This window comes from Coptis chinensis, chromosome 2 (assembly GCF_015680905.1).
Source record: "Coptis chinensis isolate HL-2020 chromosome 2, ASM1568090v1, whole genome shotgun sequence".
Lineage (NCBI taxonomy): Eukaryota > Viridiplantae > Streptophyta > Magnoliopsida > Ranunculales > Ranunculaceae > Coptis > Coptis chinensis.
Window position 1 is genome coordinate 52,251,674 of NC_141457.1, and position 13,919 is coordinate 52,265,592.

Sequence of the window (13,919 nt, forward strand, 5' to 3'; positions counted from 1 at the left end):
CACATGGAGATCATTTAGCCTGGAATCCTCCAATCCTAACTCTCTTAGAGTCTTAGGTTTTCCATTGCAAACAACCCAAGGGTCATCCAAGATAGAGGTGGAGGTTCCACTATGTATCCCCCATATCAAACCCCCACTAATGAGATTGAAAGTTCTGTGTATACCTTTCCAAAAGGCATACCCAGGAGGTTTCCAAACATCCCCAATCCAATTTTTCCCATATATGCTTGCTAGGGTTTTTGTCCATATGGAATTAATGTTTGTAGCTGCTTTCCAGGGAAGTTTAGCTAGCATTGTTAGATTCATATCCCTCATCTTTCTGAACCCCAAGCCTCCTTTAGACTTGGGTTTACATAAGTTGTCCCACCCAATGGTATGGACACTTTTTGAATCTTCAGTCCCATGCCAAAAAAATTCTCTACAAGCTTTGTCTATTTTGTTACAAGTAGACACAGGGAGCATATATGTAGTCATAGCATACAAGAGGGTGGCTTGTATCACAGACTGGATTATAGTAGCCCTACCAGCCTGAGATAAAACCTTAGCTTTCCACTCTTTAATCTTATTATGTATTTTATCAACCAAGTAATCAAAGTCCTATGCCTTCTTTTGAGAAAGCATAATAGGAATGCTCAAATATTTATCTTTTAGGTCAAACATTCTCATCTTCCAAAACTTTTTCAGCTTAATTTTATTTATAAACTTGATATTTCTGCTGCAAAACATGCTAGATTTATCAAAGTTTATAAGCTGACCAGAGGCATCACAATAATCTTGAAGGATCTTCTTAAGATGACCCCCCTCCTCAAGATTGCCTCTGTTGAATAAAATTAAATCATCAGCATAGAGAAGATGAGATATAGGGGGAGAGGCTCTCCTAATCTTAATCCCATATACTTTCTCTTCAACCTCAGCTTTAGCAATCATCCTAGATAGGGACTCAGACATGATGATAAAAAGATAAGGGGAGAGGGGGTCCCCTTGTCTGAGGCCTCTCTCTGGAGTAATCTTGTTAATAGGGTTGTCATTAAGCAGCACTTGAAAAGACACAGTTGATAAGCATTGTTGGATCAGATTTCTCTATTTTTTTATTAAACCCCAGCCTATCAAAGATATTATCCACCAAGGACCATTCCACCCTATCATAGGCTTTTGCCATATCCATCTTTAAGGTTATCCACCCATGACTCTTATCCTTCATATGTTTCATGTGATGAAACATCTCACAGGCCAGCCCTGTATTATTCCCTATATTTCTCCCTTTTATGAAAGCCCTTTGGAAAGGAGAAACAATTTTATTTAAGTGACACTTAGGCCTATTGGCTAAGATTTTTGAGATCACCTTGTAGCAGAAATTACACAGACTAATAGGCCTAAAATTTGCCACAGTATTGCTTATTTTAGGAATGAGAGCAATATAAGTCTCATTAAAGGTAGGATTTAACTCCCCTTTGGTGAAAAAGTCCTTCACAAAGGCAACAATACTATTGCCCACAATGTCCCAAGTATTTTGATAGAAACACCCTTGGAACCCATCTGGTCCAGGAGCCTTTAAGCTCCCCATCTTCCTAACTACTCTCCAAATATCCTCATTTGTAGGAACAACAGTCAGAATATCATTCTCCCTTTCAGTAATGCAAGGGTGGAACAAATTGAAAATATTTTCATTGACTTGAGGATGATCAGAGCTGAAGAGAGTTCTAAAGTAGGATTTAATATTTTCCCCCACTTTAGCTCTTCCCACACTCCAGCCTCCCCCAGTCTTTTGAAGCCTCTCAATCTTATTCTTCCTTCTTCTATATATTGTTGAGAGATGGAAAAATCTAGTATTCCTCCCTCCATCTTTCAACTAATTAGTGATGGATTTCTGTTTCCAGAAACTCTCCTCCTTAGCCAACCAATCAAGCAGCTCTGATTTTAAGACCTTAGCTCTTTCATAGTTGGTTAAAGAGAAAGGTTTTCTCAAAACATTCTCCAAATCTTTATTCACTCTTTTAATATTAGTAAAAATATTTCCAAACACCTTCTTATTCCAAATAGTAAGATATTGTTGAGTTATCTTCTATTTAAAGATCACATTAACATCAGGCATACCATGGGTAATAGAGTTCCAAGCCGTATCAATAACAAGAATGCAAGAAGTATCAGAAAACCACATATTATAGAACCTAAAAGGTTTTTCATGCTTCATACTATTATCATCCTTAGCAGAAAGATTAATCATGATGGACAAGTGATCAGAGGTGGCATTAACAACATTAGAAACTTTCATATTAGGAAACTGGAGGAGCCAGTCATCAGTAGACATAGCTCTATCTAATCTCTCTATGATATGGTCTTGTGGGCTTCTGTTATTACTCCAAGTATACTTAGGGCCATTAAACCCTAGATCAATGAGCCCCAGGTCGTTAATCAAATCATTAAACTCATTCATGCTTCTATCAAAAATACTATTACCTCCTATCTTTTCATCTAGGGAAGTAATGGCATTAAAATCCCCAAACAGACACCAAGGCCCAGGGATCATAGTGGCTACTTCCCTAATCTCAGTCCAAACTCTATGTCTATTACAAGCTAAAGGTTCTCCATACATAAAGAAAAAAAATCAGGCATCATTATAAAGGTAGTAGTTAAGTTTACCTGTCACTTGGTTACGAGTTGCCCCCAAGATTTCCAGGTCCACTCCTTCTTTCCAGAGCACAGCAAGACCCCCACTCAGACCCACAGCTGGAACACTGAAGCAACCACTATATTTAACCATCCTACTGATCCTCTTTATCACATCACACCCAACCTTAGTTTCAGACAGACAAACAATATCAGGATCAAACCTACCTATTAAGTCCTTTAGATTTTGAATTGCCGTGGAGGAACTAATTCCCCGGTAATTCCAGGCTTGTATCATGGCTGTCGAGGCAGCTGTTGTGGGACTGCTATTGCAAACCCTGGAGGAGACCTCAGACCCCCACTGCTTCCAAACTCATCTCCAACATTCTTTGCCTTCTCATACCCACAAAGTTACTTATCAGGACTCCTTGATCTTAGGGAGCATTCACCTTTACTCTGTTGCTTCCCCTTGAAGAACTTCCTTCTTATCACAGGCGAATCATCTATTGCTAACGGCTGAGGTTGCTTAATCTGAGAGATACTATCCTCAGACCCATATCCACCCTCATCATTGCTCCCTTACATAAGATCCACAGGAGCATTTCCTATTGACACCTCCTCATGTGTTCCAATATTCTGAGCCACCAAGTTTTAACCCAACTCTTCTGAGTACACATCTTCTCCCCATTATGTGAATGCATCCGATGGTATTTGTTCCTCCGGAATACTGTGATCCGAGATATCTGATGGAATGGTGGGATCCAGAGATCGATTTGAAATGGAGGGATCCGTAGATTCCCCACTATCACTTGAAATAGCTATAACTGGAGCTTCTTCTGGATTTAACATATTCCCCAATCATTTAGCCCTCAGATCATCAGCCTCCCTTTTTGCCTTCTTAGATTGTTTTACCACCATCTTCAAGCAATACCTTTCCCATTCATCATTATCCATGATATCTAGCTTATTTTCAGACCTTGTGAGTTGTTTTCTTTTTGTCCTACACTTACCTCTTGAACCACTCCAGAAAACCGTTTAAAAGCCCCCTTTCTCTTTCCTCGAGACACCACCGTTTTAAAGCCTCGTCCACGTGGCGGTAGGCTAATGAATCTGAAATTGGGTATCGCTGTTCCAGCTGGTGGGGTGGTGTGATGAAATTCATCAGACTTGGTGTTCTCAAGAAAAGGTATGATGGTCTTGGACAAGGGTGAGAGAAAATACGGCAAAGCATGATCATCCACAGAAGAGTTCCTTATTCCTACCCCTCTTTCAGGGCTAGCACCCCTAGTCCTCTAGCTGTTTCTTCTAGAGAACCCGATATATCTACTTGGGCCTAATGGGATCCATCTATACCAGATATCTTTAGCTGATCTAGGTCCATCTTCGACAAACATGGGCCCTAAGCCACCAAGGCCTCACTATGTTCCTCTGACCCATGATCTGGGTCCAAAGAATCATCTTGGGCCCCAAGCTCATGGGCTGGAGGCATCTCAACCATCTGTAGATCCAAACATGCATTAGGTGGATCTCCCAGCTCTGCCACCCCAACAGTCACTGACTCTGTGTTCATCCACTCTGATCTATCCGTTATGTTATCTGTCAGACCATCTCTAATTATCTCTGTGTCTTTTGTCCTGACCCCAGCTCCAGCAACCACCTGAGAAACCTTCTGTGGTGTTGACAAAAGCCCCGCCCCCTGCCAGAGCTTTCTTCTCGGTGAGCTCTTGTTTCTAGCTGAAATTTGATCCAATCTAGGTTTCTGTGGAGTACCCGAGATAGTAACCGAAACTGGATATGGAATAGCTGCTCCATTATAGAACACATTAGCTCTTAGCATGAAGGAGAAGTTGTTCTTGATATCTCTAGGAGAACCACCCAGCTTCCTCACCTCCAAACTATGCTTTTCCCTTATACTACAATAATGCAGATCATGACCAATACACCCACAGAAGTAACAAAAAATATCTAGTTTTTCATATTTAAAAGTAACTGGAATCACTTCCCCCAGTTTCGTACACAACTCTATTCCTTTAAGCAGCCTCTCTTTAATATCCATGCGAACTCTCACCCTTGCAACAGGTTTTTTGAATGTGGAAGAGCAACTGAGATCAAAACCCTTAACTTTACCCAGATTCAAACCCACAGTTTTGACATTCTCCTCATTTATCCAATCTCTTGGGAGACCATAAATCTGGACTCAGAAATCCACTCTATCAAACTTACGATCAGCCTCCAAGAGCTCTAAGAATTGTCCTTTTTTGATGGACAGGATAAATCCTTGTATCACCCAAGGACCATTCTACTTGACATGCTTGTATTCATCCACATTGTCAAAGACCATTTTATATAATCCTTTTGAGATTGCTTCTATTTTTGTCTCTCCCTTTATTTGTCAGCACCTGTGTACCTCTTCCGCAAAGTCCTGTAAAGAGATATGTTTTCCTCCATACAGCTTACCCACCAGAGTTGTGTGTTCTGTATGATGTTCTGTGGTGTTTTTGCATCCGATCTCCACCACTCGTTTTTCTTTTGAGCAGAAGAGGTTCTGCATTTCAGCTTGTAGTTGCTCTATTCTAGTTCTAGTGGTATCTCCATGCTCATCCTCACATACTATATGCCTATATGAAGTATCCATTGTAACCAACTGAGGCCTTGATGAAGTTGAAACTCCAGCCAGCACAAGAAGAAACAGGTGTGTGTGGGGGGGAGGGGATGACAGGGGTTGGAGGGGTAAGGGATAGGAAAGATTCTACTCAGTGTTCAGATCCAGAGATATCTAGAGATGCTTGTAAAGAGAGAACACAGGAGCAAGAACTATTCCTCAACCCCTTATGAGAGAAGATCTCCACAAAACCGATTTTAATATAATATAATAACAGATAGAGATTTGAAATTTGAATCAGAAAAATAGGGGGGAAGAAAGGGGGAGGAAGATGCTGCTTTTTGCCGCAGCAGAGCTATTTGAGATTAAGAAATAAAAAGCATCTAAGCGTCAAAATCAAATTGAACAATGCATAGCATTGCCAAAAAAATTATAAAGTAATGGAAATGAAAAAAAATGTGATAGCACGTTGCTTATTTTGCCTATTAAGTGATGTTAAAATGGACGTACTACATATTCATGCCGAACCAATTTTTTTTTTTTTTTTTTTTGTAAAGCAATGCTATATTCATATCACAGGAACTTCAAAATCTAGATATTGTCCGATATGCATATGGCATACTGCCATACCCCATGTTAAATTTTCACCAAATCAGGTAACGACAGTTGAAGTCACTTAACACATTATTCTATGCGCCTTCAATGGCACTAGAAGCTAAGAAATGAGAGTGCTTAGGAATGGAAAGATGTGTTATTTTGTTCATAGTATAGTCAAATGCAGCAAGTGAGATGGAGGCATTGTTATTGGGGCGCGGTATTGGCACCCTACTTTATGGGACTAACACCCTTTTTGAATGATATATGTCATATATCATCCCAATATATGTCATATATCATTTATTTTTCTCTTCAGAAAATGAATTATATATGTCATATATCATCCAAAGTGAGTGCTAGTCCCATAAAAGTGGGGTGTCAATACAACCACCCTTGTTATTTTCTGAATTTTGAGCTTGTACTTGTGCGGTATATATACCTTTACAACTTTATCATACCAGAATTCCGTTGCGCATAATTCAACCAAAATATATGCATATATATATGACGAAAAACGATTAAAAAAGGTATCGAACTTTATAAATTTTGACAATATGGGGACTAAACTCTTTTTTTCGATCAAATTGGAGACCAAATTTTTTAATTTTTGCAATGTGGGGACTAGTTACATATGTAGTCTAAATTTCTCACACGGTGTTTCATAATTCACAAATTACATACATTATTATACACTTTCTTATCAAAGTATATCCATGCTACAACCTCATGACCATAGAAATTAATTCGAATTGTGAAACACCGTGTGATAAATTTAGATGTCATCTTACACATGTCTCCATATTGCAAAAATTAAAAAGTTCGGTCCCCAATTTGACCGGAAAAAAAAAGGTTAGTCCCCATATTATCAAAATTTGTAAAATTCGATACCTTTTTTAGTCGATTTTTGTATATATGAGGACACTGTTATGGATGAAACATAAATTAGGAACATGCCATGTGTTCGGGTCATTGTTGAATTTATGCCACTTTTACCATAAGGTGATTTGTGAATGAACCCAGATTCCCAGAAATCCAGAACTGCTATTATAACCTTTTACGGAGTAACTCAGAAGTTCAAAACAAAGGGAAAAAAACATATAAATGGATGTGCTAAGTTGTATTGGACTACTTCTAATTAATATTAATAGCGACTAGATTGATGCACGCAAGTGCGTTTTGCTTAAAGTATCAAAGAGTAATATCGTCAATCTACTAAAAAAACAAGAAGTAATATAGTCAAAACAAAAAATGACTAAGAGTTTTAGAGATAAAAAAAAAAACAAAAAAAAAAAATCATATCAAAATCATAGACATTAAAGTAGTTTAGATTTTGTTGACCATTTATGGAAACACAGATTGTGCAGGTTGATCTCATCATGGAGTTTGTTGACCTTCCTAACGTTAATATGATATGATGAACTGGATAAATCATTCCAATGCAAATTTAAAGTTTTAAAAAGTTTTAAACTAGAACAGAGAATGTTAAGTAGTTGATGGGCGGTACTAGTGTACCACATAGTACAAAATATCTCGATATATCGTGATATTTAGGAATATCTATCCAGATTTCAGAAAAAGATATATAAATATCACGATATGTTCAGAAATATATACGACTGCAAATATCGGTAATATTTCAAAGATATTTGCGATATTTAGAGATATTTTGTGATATTTGGTGATATTTTATGTATATAACAATTTTATTTAATATTTTTATATTTCAAATAAATATAAATAATGTATCATGACATATCAAGAAATATCCACAATATCCATGATATTTGTCGATATTTTGGATATATCCACGATATTTGCATGTGAAACAATATCAAATATCCCTAAAGAGGGAGATATATCTACGATACATATCCAGAAATTGAATATCGATAAATACCAATATCCTGATATTTTGTACTATGGTGTACCACCACTAAAATCTACTAAAAAAAATGATGCAAATCCAGTGAAAATTGTGTGCTGCCATTTCCAAACTGTAAATATTTTTATTACTCGCTCCTATAGTCCTATTTGCATCTTTTTAGGAGGGATTGTGGATGTAGAAAACTGGAAATACGTACCAACATAGCAACATTCCTACTATACTCTACTTAAAGCATCATTTCATGTTCTAATTAAGTTTACCTGGAAATGTTTACAACTCGACCAGCACAAGCTGATATCTTATTGATGTTGTACTGGTCTCAAACAACATAACTTGATCTACTGAAATTGTTTCAGTCTATTATGAATTGTAGGAAAATGCTTCGAAGCACTAGGTTCAATTCTTTTATGTTAAGAGCAACAAATAGCTTATCAGTGCGAAATGGGCTTGGGACTTGGGAGCATGCGCAACCGTAGATAACATTTCCAAGTTAATTAAGTATTTATCTGAAAAGAAAAAGAAAAGAGTCTTTGCAGGGTACCTTTGCGGTCTTTTGCATAGGGAGGTTGGTCTTTAGCGTTCCTCTTTGCACCAATCACGACCGAAATGTTTCAATCGATTAGAAATCTGCAAAATCTCAATTTACCCATTTTTTACCATCAACACTTGCATTTTTTTGCCTTCGACATAAAAATGTACAAATAAAACCAATAAAAAGTCCATTGCTAAATATGCTTTGGATATTGTGGTCCTTGGAGCCAAGTCGCCAACCTAGCCAAGAACCAATCAACCATGAGTGGCAGTCATAGTACAAAATATCCCGATATATCGCGATATTTGGAGATATCTATCCAGATTTCAGAAAAAAATATATAAATATCACGATATGTTTAAAGATATATACGACTGCAAATATCAGTGATATTTTAACGATATTTTGGGATATTTTGTGATATTTGGAGATAATTTGAGATATTTTGTGTATATAACAATTTTATTTAATATTTACCATTATATTTCAATAAATATAAATAATATATCATGATATATCAATAAATATCTACAATATCTATGATATTTGTCGATATTTTAGATATATCTATGATATTTTTATGTGAAACAATGTCAAATATCCCCAAAGAAAGAGATATATCCACGATACATATCTAGAAATTGAATATCGATAAATATTCATATCCTGATATTTTGTACTATAGTAGCAGTAACTAATCAACCAAAAAAAAAACCCCAGATTATTATAACTTTTTCTCCACGTGGTAATACAAACAAATAAAAGTTTTGCGATCGATGTGAACTCGTGATAATCATAATACCAAAGCAGGACGTTATACTGTTATAGTGGGCAGTTTGCTTATAAATAGTTAGAGGTTCCGTTGGTCACAGAGATATAACACTCTGCACCAGTAGTGGTTGGTTACTTAAGTTAGTTAAGGTAGTTGGGTTTGGGAATAGTCTCAAAAATGGCTTTCTCTTCTTCTTCTTCTGTTCCTTTGATCTTTCTCTGCTTCTTTACTTCTCTGTTTCTCTGCAATGCCTTTCCACCTCACCAACTCCAACACCACCACAACCACAAAGGTGCTGCTTCACATAACTACAAAGATGCACTTACTAAGTCCATCCTATTTTTTGAAGGCCAAAGATCAGGAATGCTCCCTTCTAACCAGAGAATGACTTGGAGAAAAAACTCTGGCCTCTCAGATGGTTCAGCCATGCATGTATGTATAACATTTCTCTTGTTGTTTAACTTCTTTTGAGCAAAATCTGAGGTGGGGTTGGTTTAATTTTGTGTGAAATGTCAAATGCAGGTTGATTTAGTTGGAGGGTATTATGATGCAGGGGATAATGTGAAGTTTGGTTTCCCTATGGCTTTCACTACTACTATGCTTTCTTGGAGTGTTCTTGAGTTTGGGGGTTTGATGAAAAGTGAGTTGCAGAATGCAAAAGAAGCTATTCGTTGGGCTACTGACTATCTTCTCAAAGCTACTGCTCATCCTGGAACCATTTATGTTCAGGTTTCCCATTCCCACACTGCTCTACTCCTCAGATCTTTGAAGCAAATGTGGTTCCTTTGTTAACAATTTTGGCTCAAAAATGGGATTTTTTTCCCCCACTATTTTGTGCTTCATTTTTTAATTTTTAATTTTGTTTTTTGAGGAACTAAGTTTTATGTTGGACAATTGTTTTGGGCAGGTTGGTGATGCTAACAAGGACCATGCTTGCTGGGAGAGACCAGAAGATATGGACACACCAAGATCAGTATTTAAGATAGACAAAAACAATCCTGGATCAGATGTAGCTGCTGAAACTGCTGCAGCACTAGCAGCTGCTTCATTGGTCTTTAGGAGAACTGATCCCTCTTACTCCAAGCTTCTGAGCAGAAGAGCTATCAGTGTAAGAAAAAAAATGTCGTTTCTTTCTTTGGTTTTTTTTGTTCTGTTTGTGACTTTCTTCAAAACTTTACTCATTATAAGGTGGATTTCAATGTGGGTTCATAGGTATTTGGATTTGCTGATAAGTACAGAGGAGCTTATAGCAATGGGTTAAAATCTTATGTCTGCCCATTTTACTGCTCTTATTCTGGTTACCAAGTAAGCAACTATCCATCTATAGTTTATTGAATGATGTAGTTTCTGAAGGGTTTTATTCTGATTAGTTTTTCATTTTATTGAAGGATGAGTTGTTATGGAGTGCTGCATGGTTGCACAAAGCAACTAAAAATCCTACTTATTTGAATTATATTCAAATTAATGGACAAACACTTGGTGCTGATGAGTCTGATAATACCTTTGGTTGGGATAACAAACACGTTGGAGCAAGAATTCTCCTCTCTAAGGTCCAAATGCCTATTTTTTTTTAATATATTAATTAAATATTTTAGTCAATAATTTAGTTTTAACTTTATTTGTTACTATAATTTATTTACTTTGCATTGCACTTTTCAGGCATTTTTGGTTCAAAAAGTGCAATCTCTTCATAATTACAAAGGGCATGCAGACACTTTCATATGTTCTCTTATTCCTGGGGCCTCATTTTCCCAAGCCCAATACACTCCAGGTCCTCTTTCTTTCTTTCCCCCTCTTTCTTTCCCCCTCTTTTGTTTGTAGCATGTAACGGTTACTTTTCTTGGGTGTTGGCTATAACGTCTAGTTGTGGATATAACAGGCGGGCTACTGTTTAAGATGAGTGATAGCAACATGCAATATGTGACATCCACATCATTCCTGTTACTAGCTTATGCCAAGTACTTAACCTCAGCACACAAGGTTGTTACTTGTGGTGGAAACATAATTACTCCCAAAAGGCTCAGAAACATAGCCAAAAAACAGGTACATTAAATATTTGAGACATACTTGCACTTTGCAGGGTATGACAATGGTAACAATTACTGTATTAATTAATACACATTTGTCCTAAAATGTGTACTAGGTGGACTATCTGCTGGGAGACAACCCATTGAAGATGTCGTACATGGTGGGGTATGGTAGTAGATACCCACAGAGGATACACCACAGGGGATCATCGCTGCCATCCGTCGCAGCTCATCCAGCAAAGATCCAATGCTCGTCGGGTTTCAGCGCCATGAGCTCTCAAGCACCCAATCCTAACATCCTAATTGGTGCAGTCGTTGGTGGACCTGATGCTCACGATCAATTCCCGGATAAACGATCTGATTATGAGCAATCAGAGCCATCCACTTATACCAATGCGCCCCTAGTTGGTTCATTGGCTTATCTCGCACACTCTTTTGGACAGCTCTAATCAAGGCAACAAATAGAGGGAAAGACTTTTGTTGGATTAGTTAAGTAGATATATGTGTGTGCATTCCTTGTTGGAAAATTGTATTCCCTAATGGGTCTACAAATTGGGAAGGACCCAAAGCTCAAACTCATGACCCTATCCAGTCCAGGGTGCATACTCATAGGGTTATTGTGGTTTTATAGACATGTAATAGTGTGTATTGGTGTAGACGTGTACTGTAGTGAAGAAATTTATGTTTGATGTCTTTTTGACTATGATGTGTTTGGAGAAGGTAATTTGTCTCTTGTTTTTAACTTCGTAGAATGATTATGAGTCCATGGGAAGCTGGGAACACTACAAAAGCATTAAACAAGTGATTAGCACTGCTCGAAAAAATAGTTAAACCTATCTGATGAGAACATCTTAACTGTTCTCGTATCATGGAAAGGCCCTCAGTTAGCCAAGTGGGCGTCAAACCACTTACTTGGACATGGATACCTGGGATTTTTGAATTCTGATTATAGACTTTATGACTTAAATTAATATAAGATATTTATCGAAAAAAAAAATGAGAACATCTTAACTGTTTAGAGGATAACGGGCTTAACAGCTAATCATGTCAATAAAAGATTACAAGACTATTGAGTATTGATGCATGAGAGCATAGTCGCATAGAGAAGGGGGCGGTGGTTTTTAACTAGCATGATGCATGTGCGCATGCATCCGCACATGATGTTTTTGTTTTTTTCATTATTAATTCGTAAATAAACAAAACTATATGGACAATTTAGTAATTGTTATATGAGCCACACGTTGGGACCTAAATATAAGGGTGGAATTCGAGCTAAACAAGCCGAGCTTTACCTTGCTCAAGCTCGGCTTGCTAATTACACGAGCTTTAAATTGAGCTCGAGCTTGGCTCATATATTAAACGAGTGAGCTCGAGCCGAGCTTAAACGAGCCAAGCCCAAGCCGAGCTCCGAGCCCTCGGTTATTTTACACTATAAATATGCTATTTGAGCTAATCGAACCGAGCTTCATCAAACTCATTTGTTACATGAGCTTTAATTTGAGCTCGAGAGCTCTCATATAAGAACGAAATGAGCTCGAGCCGAGTTTAAACGAGCCAAGCCCAAGCCGAGCTCCGAGCCCTCGGCTCAAATTCCACCCTTACCTAAATACTGTGGAAAAAGCAAGAAATGAAGCTCAGCCCCTTGGTTCTAACTCGGTTGTGTATAAACTCCCTCCCATCGACCTATATCACATAATCTCCCTATTATTTAGGTCTCGTTAAATAACCTCTCTGTTTTCCAAAAAAAAGATAAAATCTGGTCTATTTTTATTTCCCATTTTATCTTATTTCTTTTTTTACTCTTTTGGGATTGAAAATTTCCCGACTATATGTAAATGTATTTTTACAGTCATATATATATGTAAAACTATATTTGCATAGTCATTAGAGCTATAAAAACTTAAATTTACATAGTAATTTTTGGGACTAAAAATTTTCTAACACCTGACAAAATATATGTAAATATATTTTTACATATATATATAGTCATTGGAGCTATGAAAACTTACATTTACATAGTAATTTTTGGGATTGAAAATTTTCCAACGACACCAGACAGAATATAAATTAAAATTTTCCTATGAAAAAAAATTTTATATGAAAATTTAAATTTAATTAGGTTAAAAAAATTGTGTAATTTTATATTGTCATATGTAAATATAAATTTACATAGGATGACGTCAGCCCAGTTTATTCTTAAGCCGAAATTATAAGTAAAGATTGATGACATCATCCCAGTTTTCATAAGGATATTTTGGTCTGTTTTGGCTTTGATGTTATGTTTTAAATAATAGAGAGGTTTTATGCATTTGTTCGGAATTTTTGTGCAACTATTTAAATACCACGGAGATTAAACTCATTGTTTAGTGGAAAAAGTGTGTTGAGTCTAAATGACATAATTGTCTTTATTATTATTTCAAATTTACTTTAATATTTTGATTGGGTGTTTTATAATTTAATCAGGTATGGATAATTCTGCCTAAACAAAATAGTTAAAGAAACCAAAAATTACATAAAAAAAATAATAAAATACTGTTGCGGGACTGTAGCTAACAGTCGCGTTCATTTAAATATTTTAGATGTGATATGGCCATATGGGGGGAGAGGTGTTTGATTATGTGGTCAAGATAGTCTATAGAGTGAAAGGTGTCAGATGTCAGAACTGGATAAGTGAAGAGCTTTTGTACCAGAACATGCAGTGGGCAGAATCACCTAACATGGGAGAAAGAATTGAAGAGACCAGAAGACATTCCCGGGTCCAATCGTCCCTTTATAGTTTAAAGTTTGAACTTTGAAGACTTCGAACTCAATTGTTTAATGCAGTCATGCAGGACATTGCTTTTGTTATGAGTGAGGGGTCACAAAATACTTCACGTATTCTAGATTGAAAATTTCTG

At 36.8% G+C, this 13,919-nt stretch overlaps 2 protein-coding genes across 2 annotated transcripts; one reads left to right on the forward strand and one right to left on the reverse strand.

Annotated features, from left to right (window-relative positions):
• Nucleotides 1–2,062: 2,062 nt before the first annotated feature.
• LOC147516510 (uncharacterized) lies at nt 2,063–2,905 on the reverse strand. The gene is made up of 2 exons (XM_086593300.1): nt 2,641–2,905; nt 2,063–2,574 (listed from the first exon to the last, which is right to left on the reverse strand). The coding sequence occupies exons 1-2, from the start codon at nt 2,903–2,905 to the stop codon at nt 2,063–2,065; spliced, it is 777 nt and encodes a 258-aa protein (XP_086449426.1).
• Nucleotides 2,906–9,009: 6,104 nt separating this feature from the next.
• LOC147516511 (endoglucanase 17-like) lies at nt 9,010–11,746 on the forward strand. Its single transcript, XM_086589073.1, has 8 exons — nt 9,010–9,427; nt 9,518–9,724; nt 9,903–10,103; nt 10,208–10,300; nt 10,384–10,545; nt 10,655–10,766; nt 10,875–11,038; nt 11,139–11,746. The coding sequence occupies exons 1-8, from the start codon at nt 9,173–9,175 to the stop codon at nt 11,469–11,471; spliced, it is 1,527 nt and encodes a 508-aa protein (XP_086445199.1). The 5' UTR covers nt 9,010–9,172; the 3' UTR covers nt 11,472–11,746.
• Nucleotides 11,747–13,919: the final 2,173 nt, after the last annotated feature.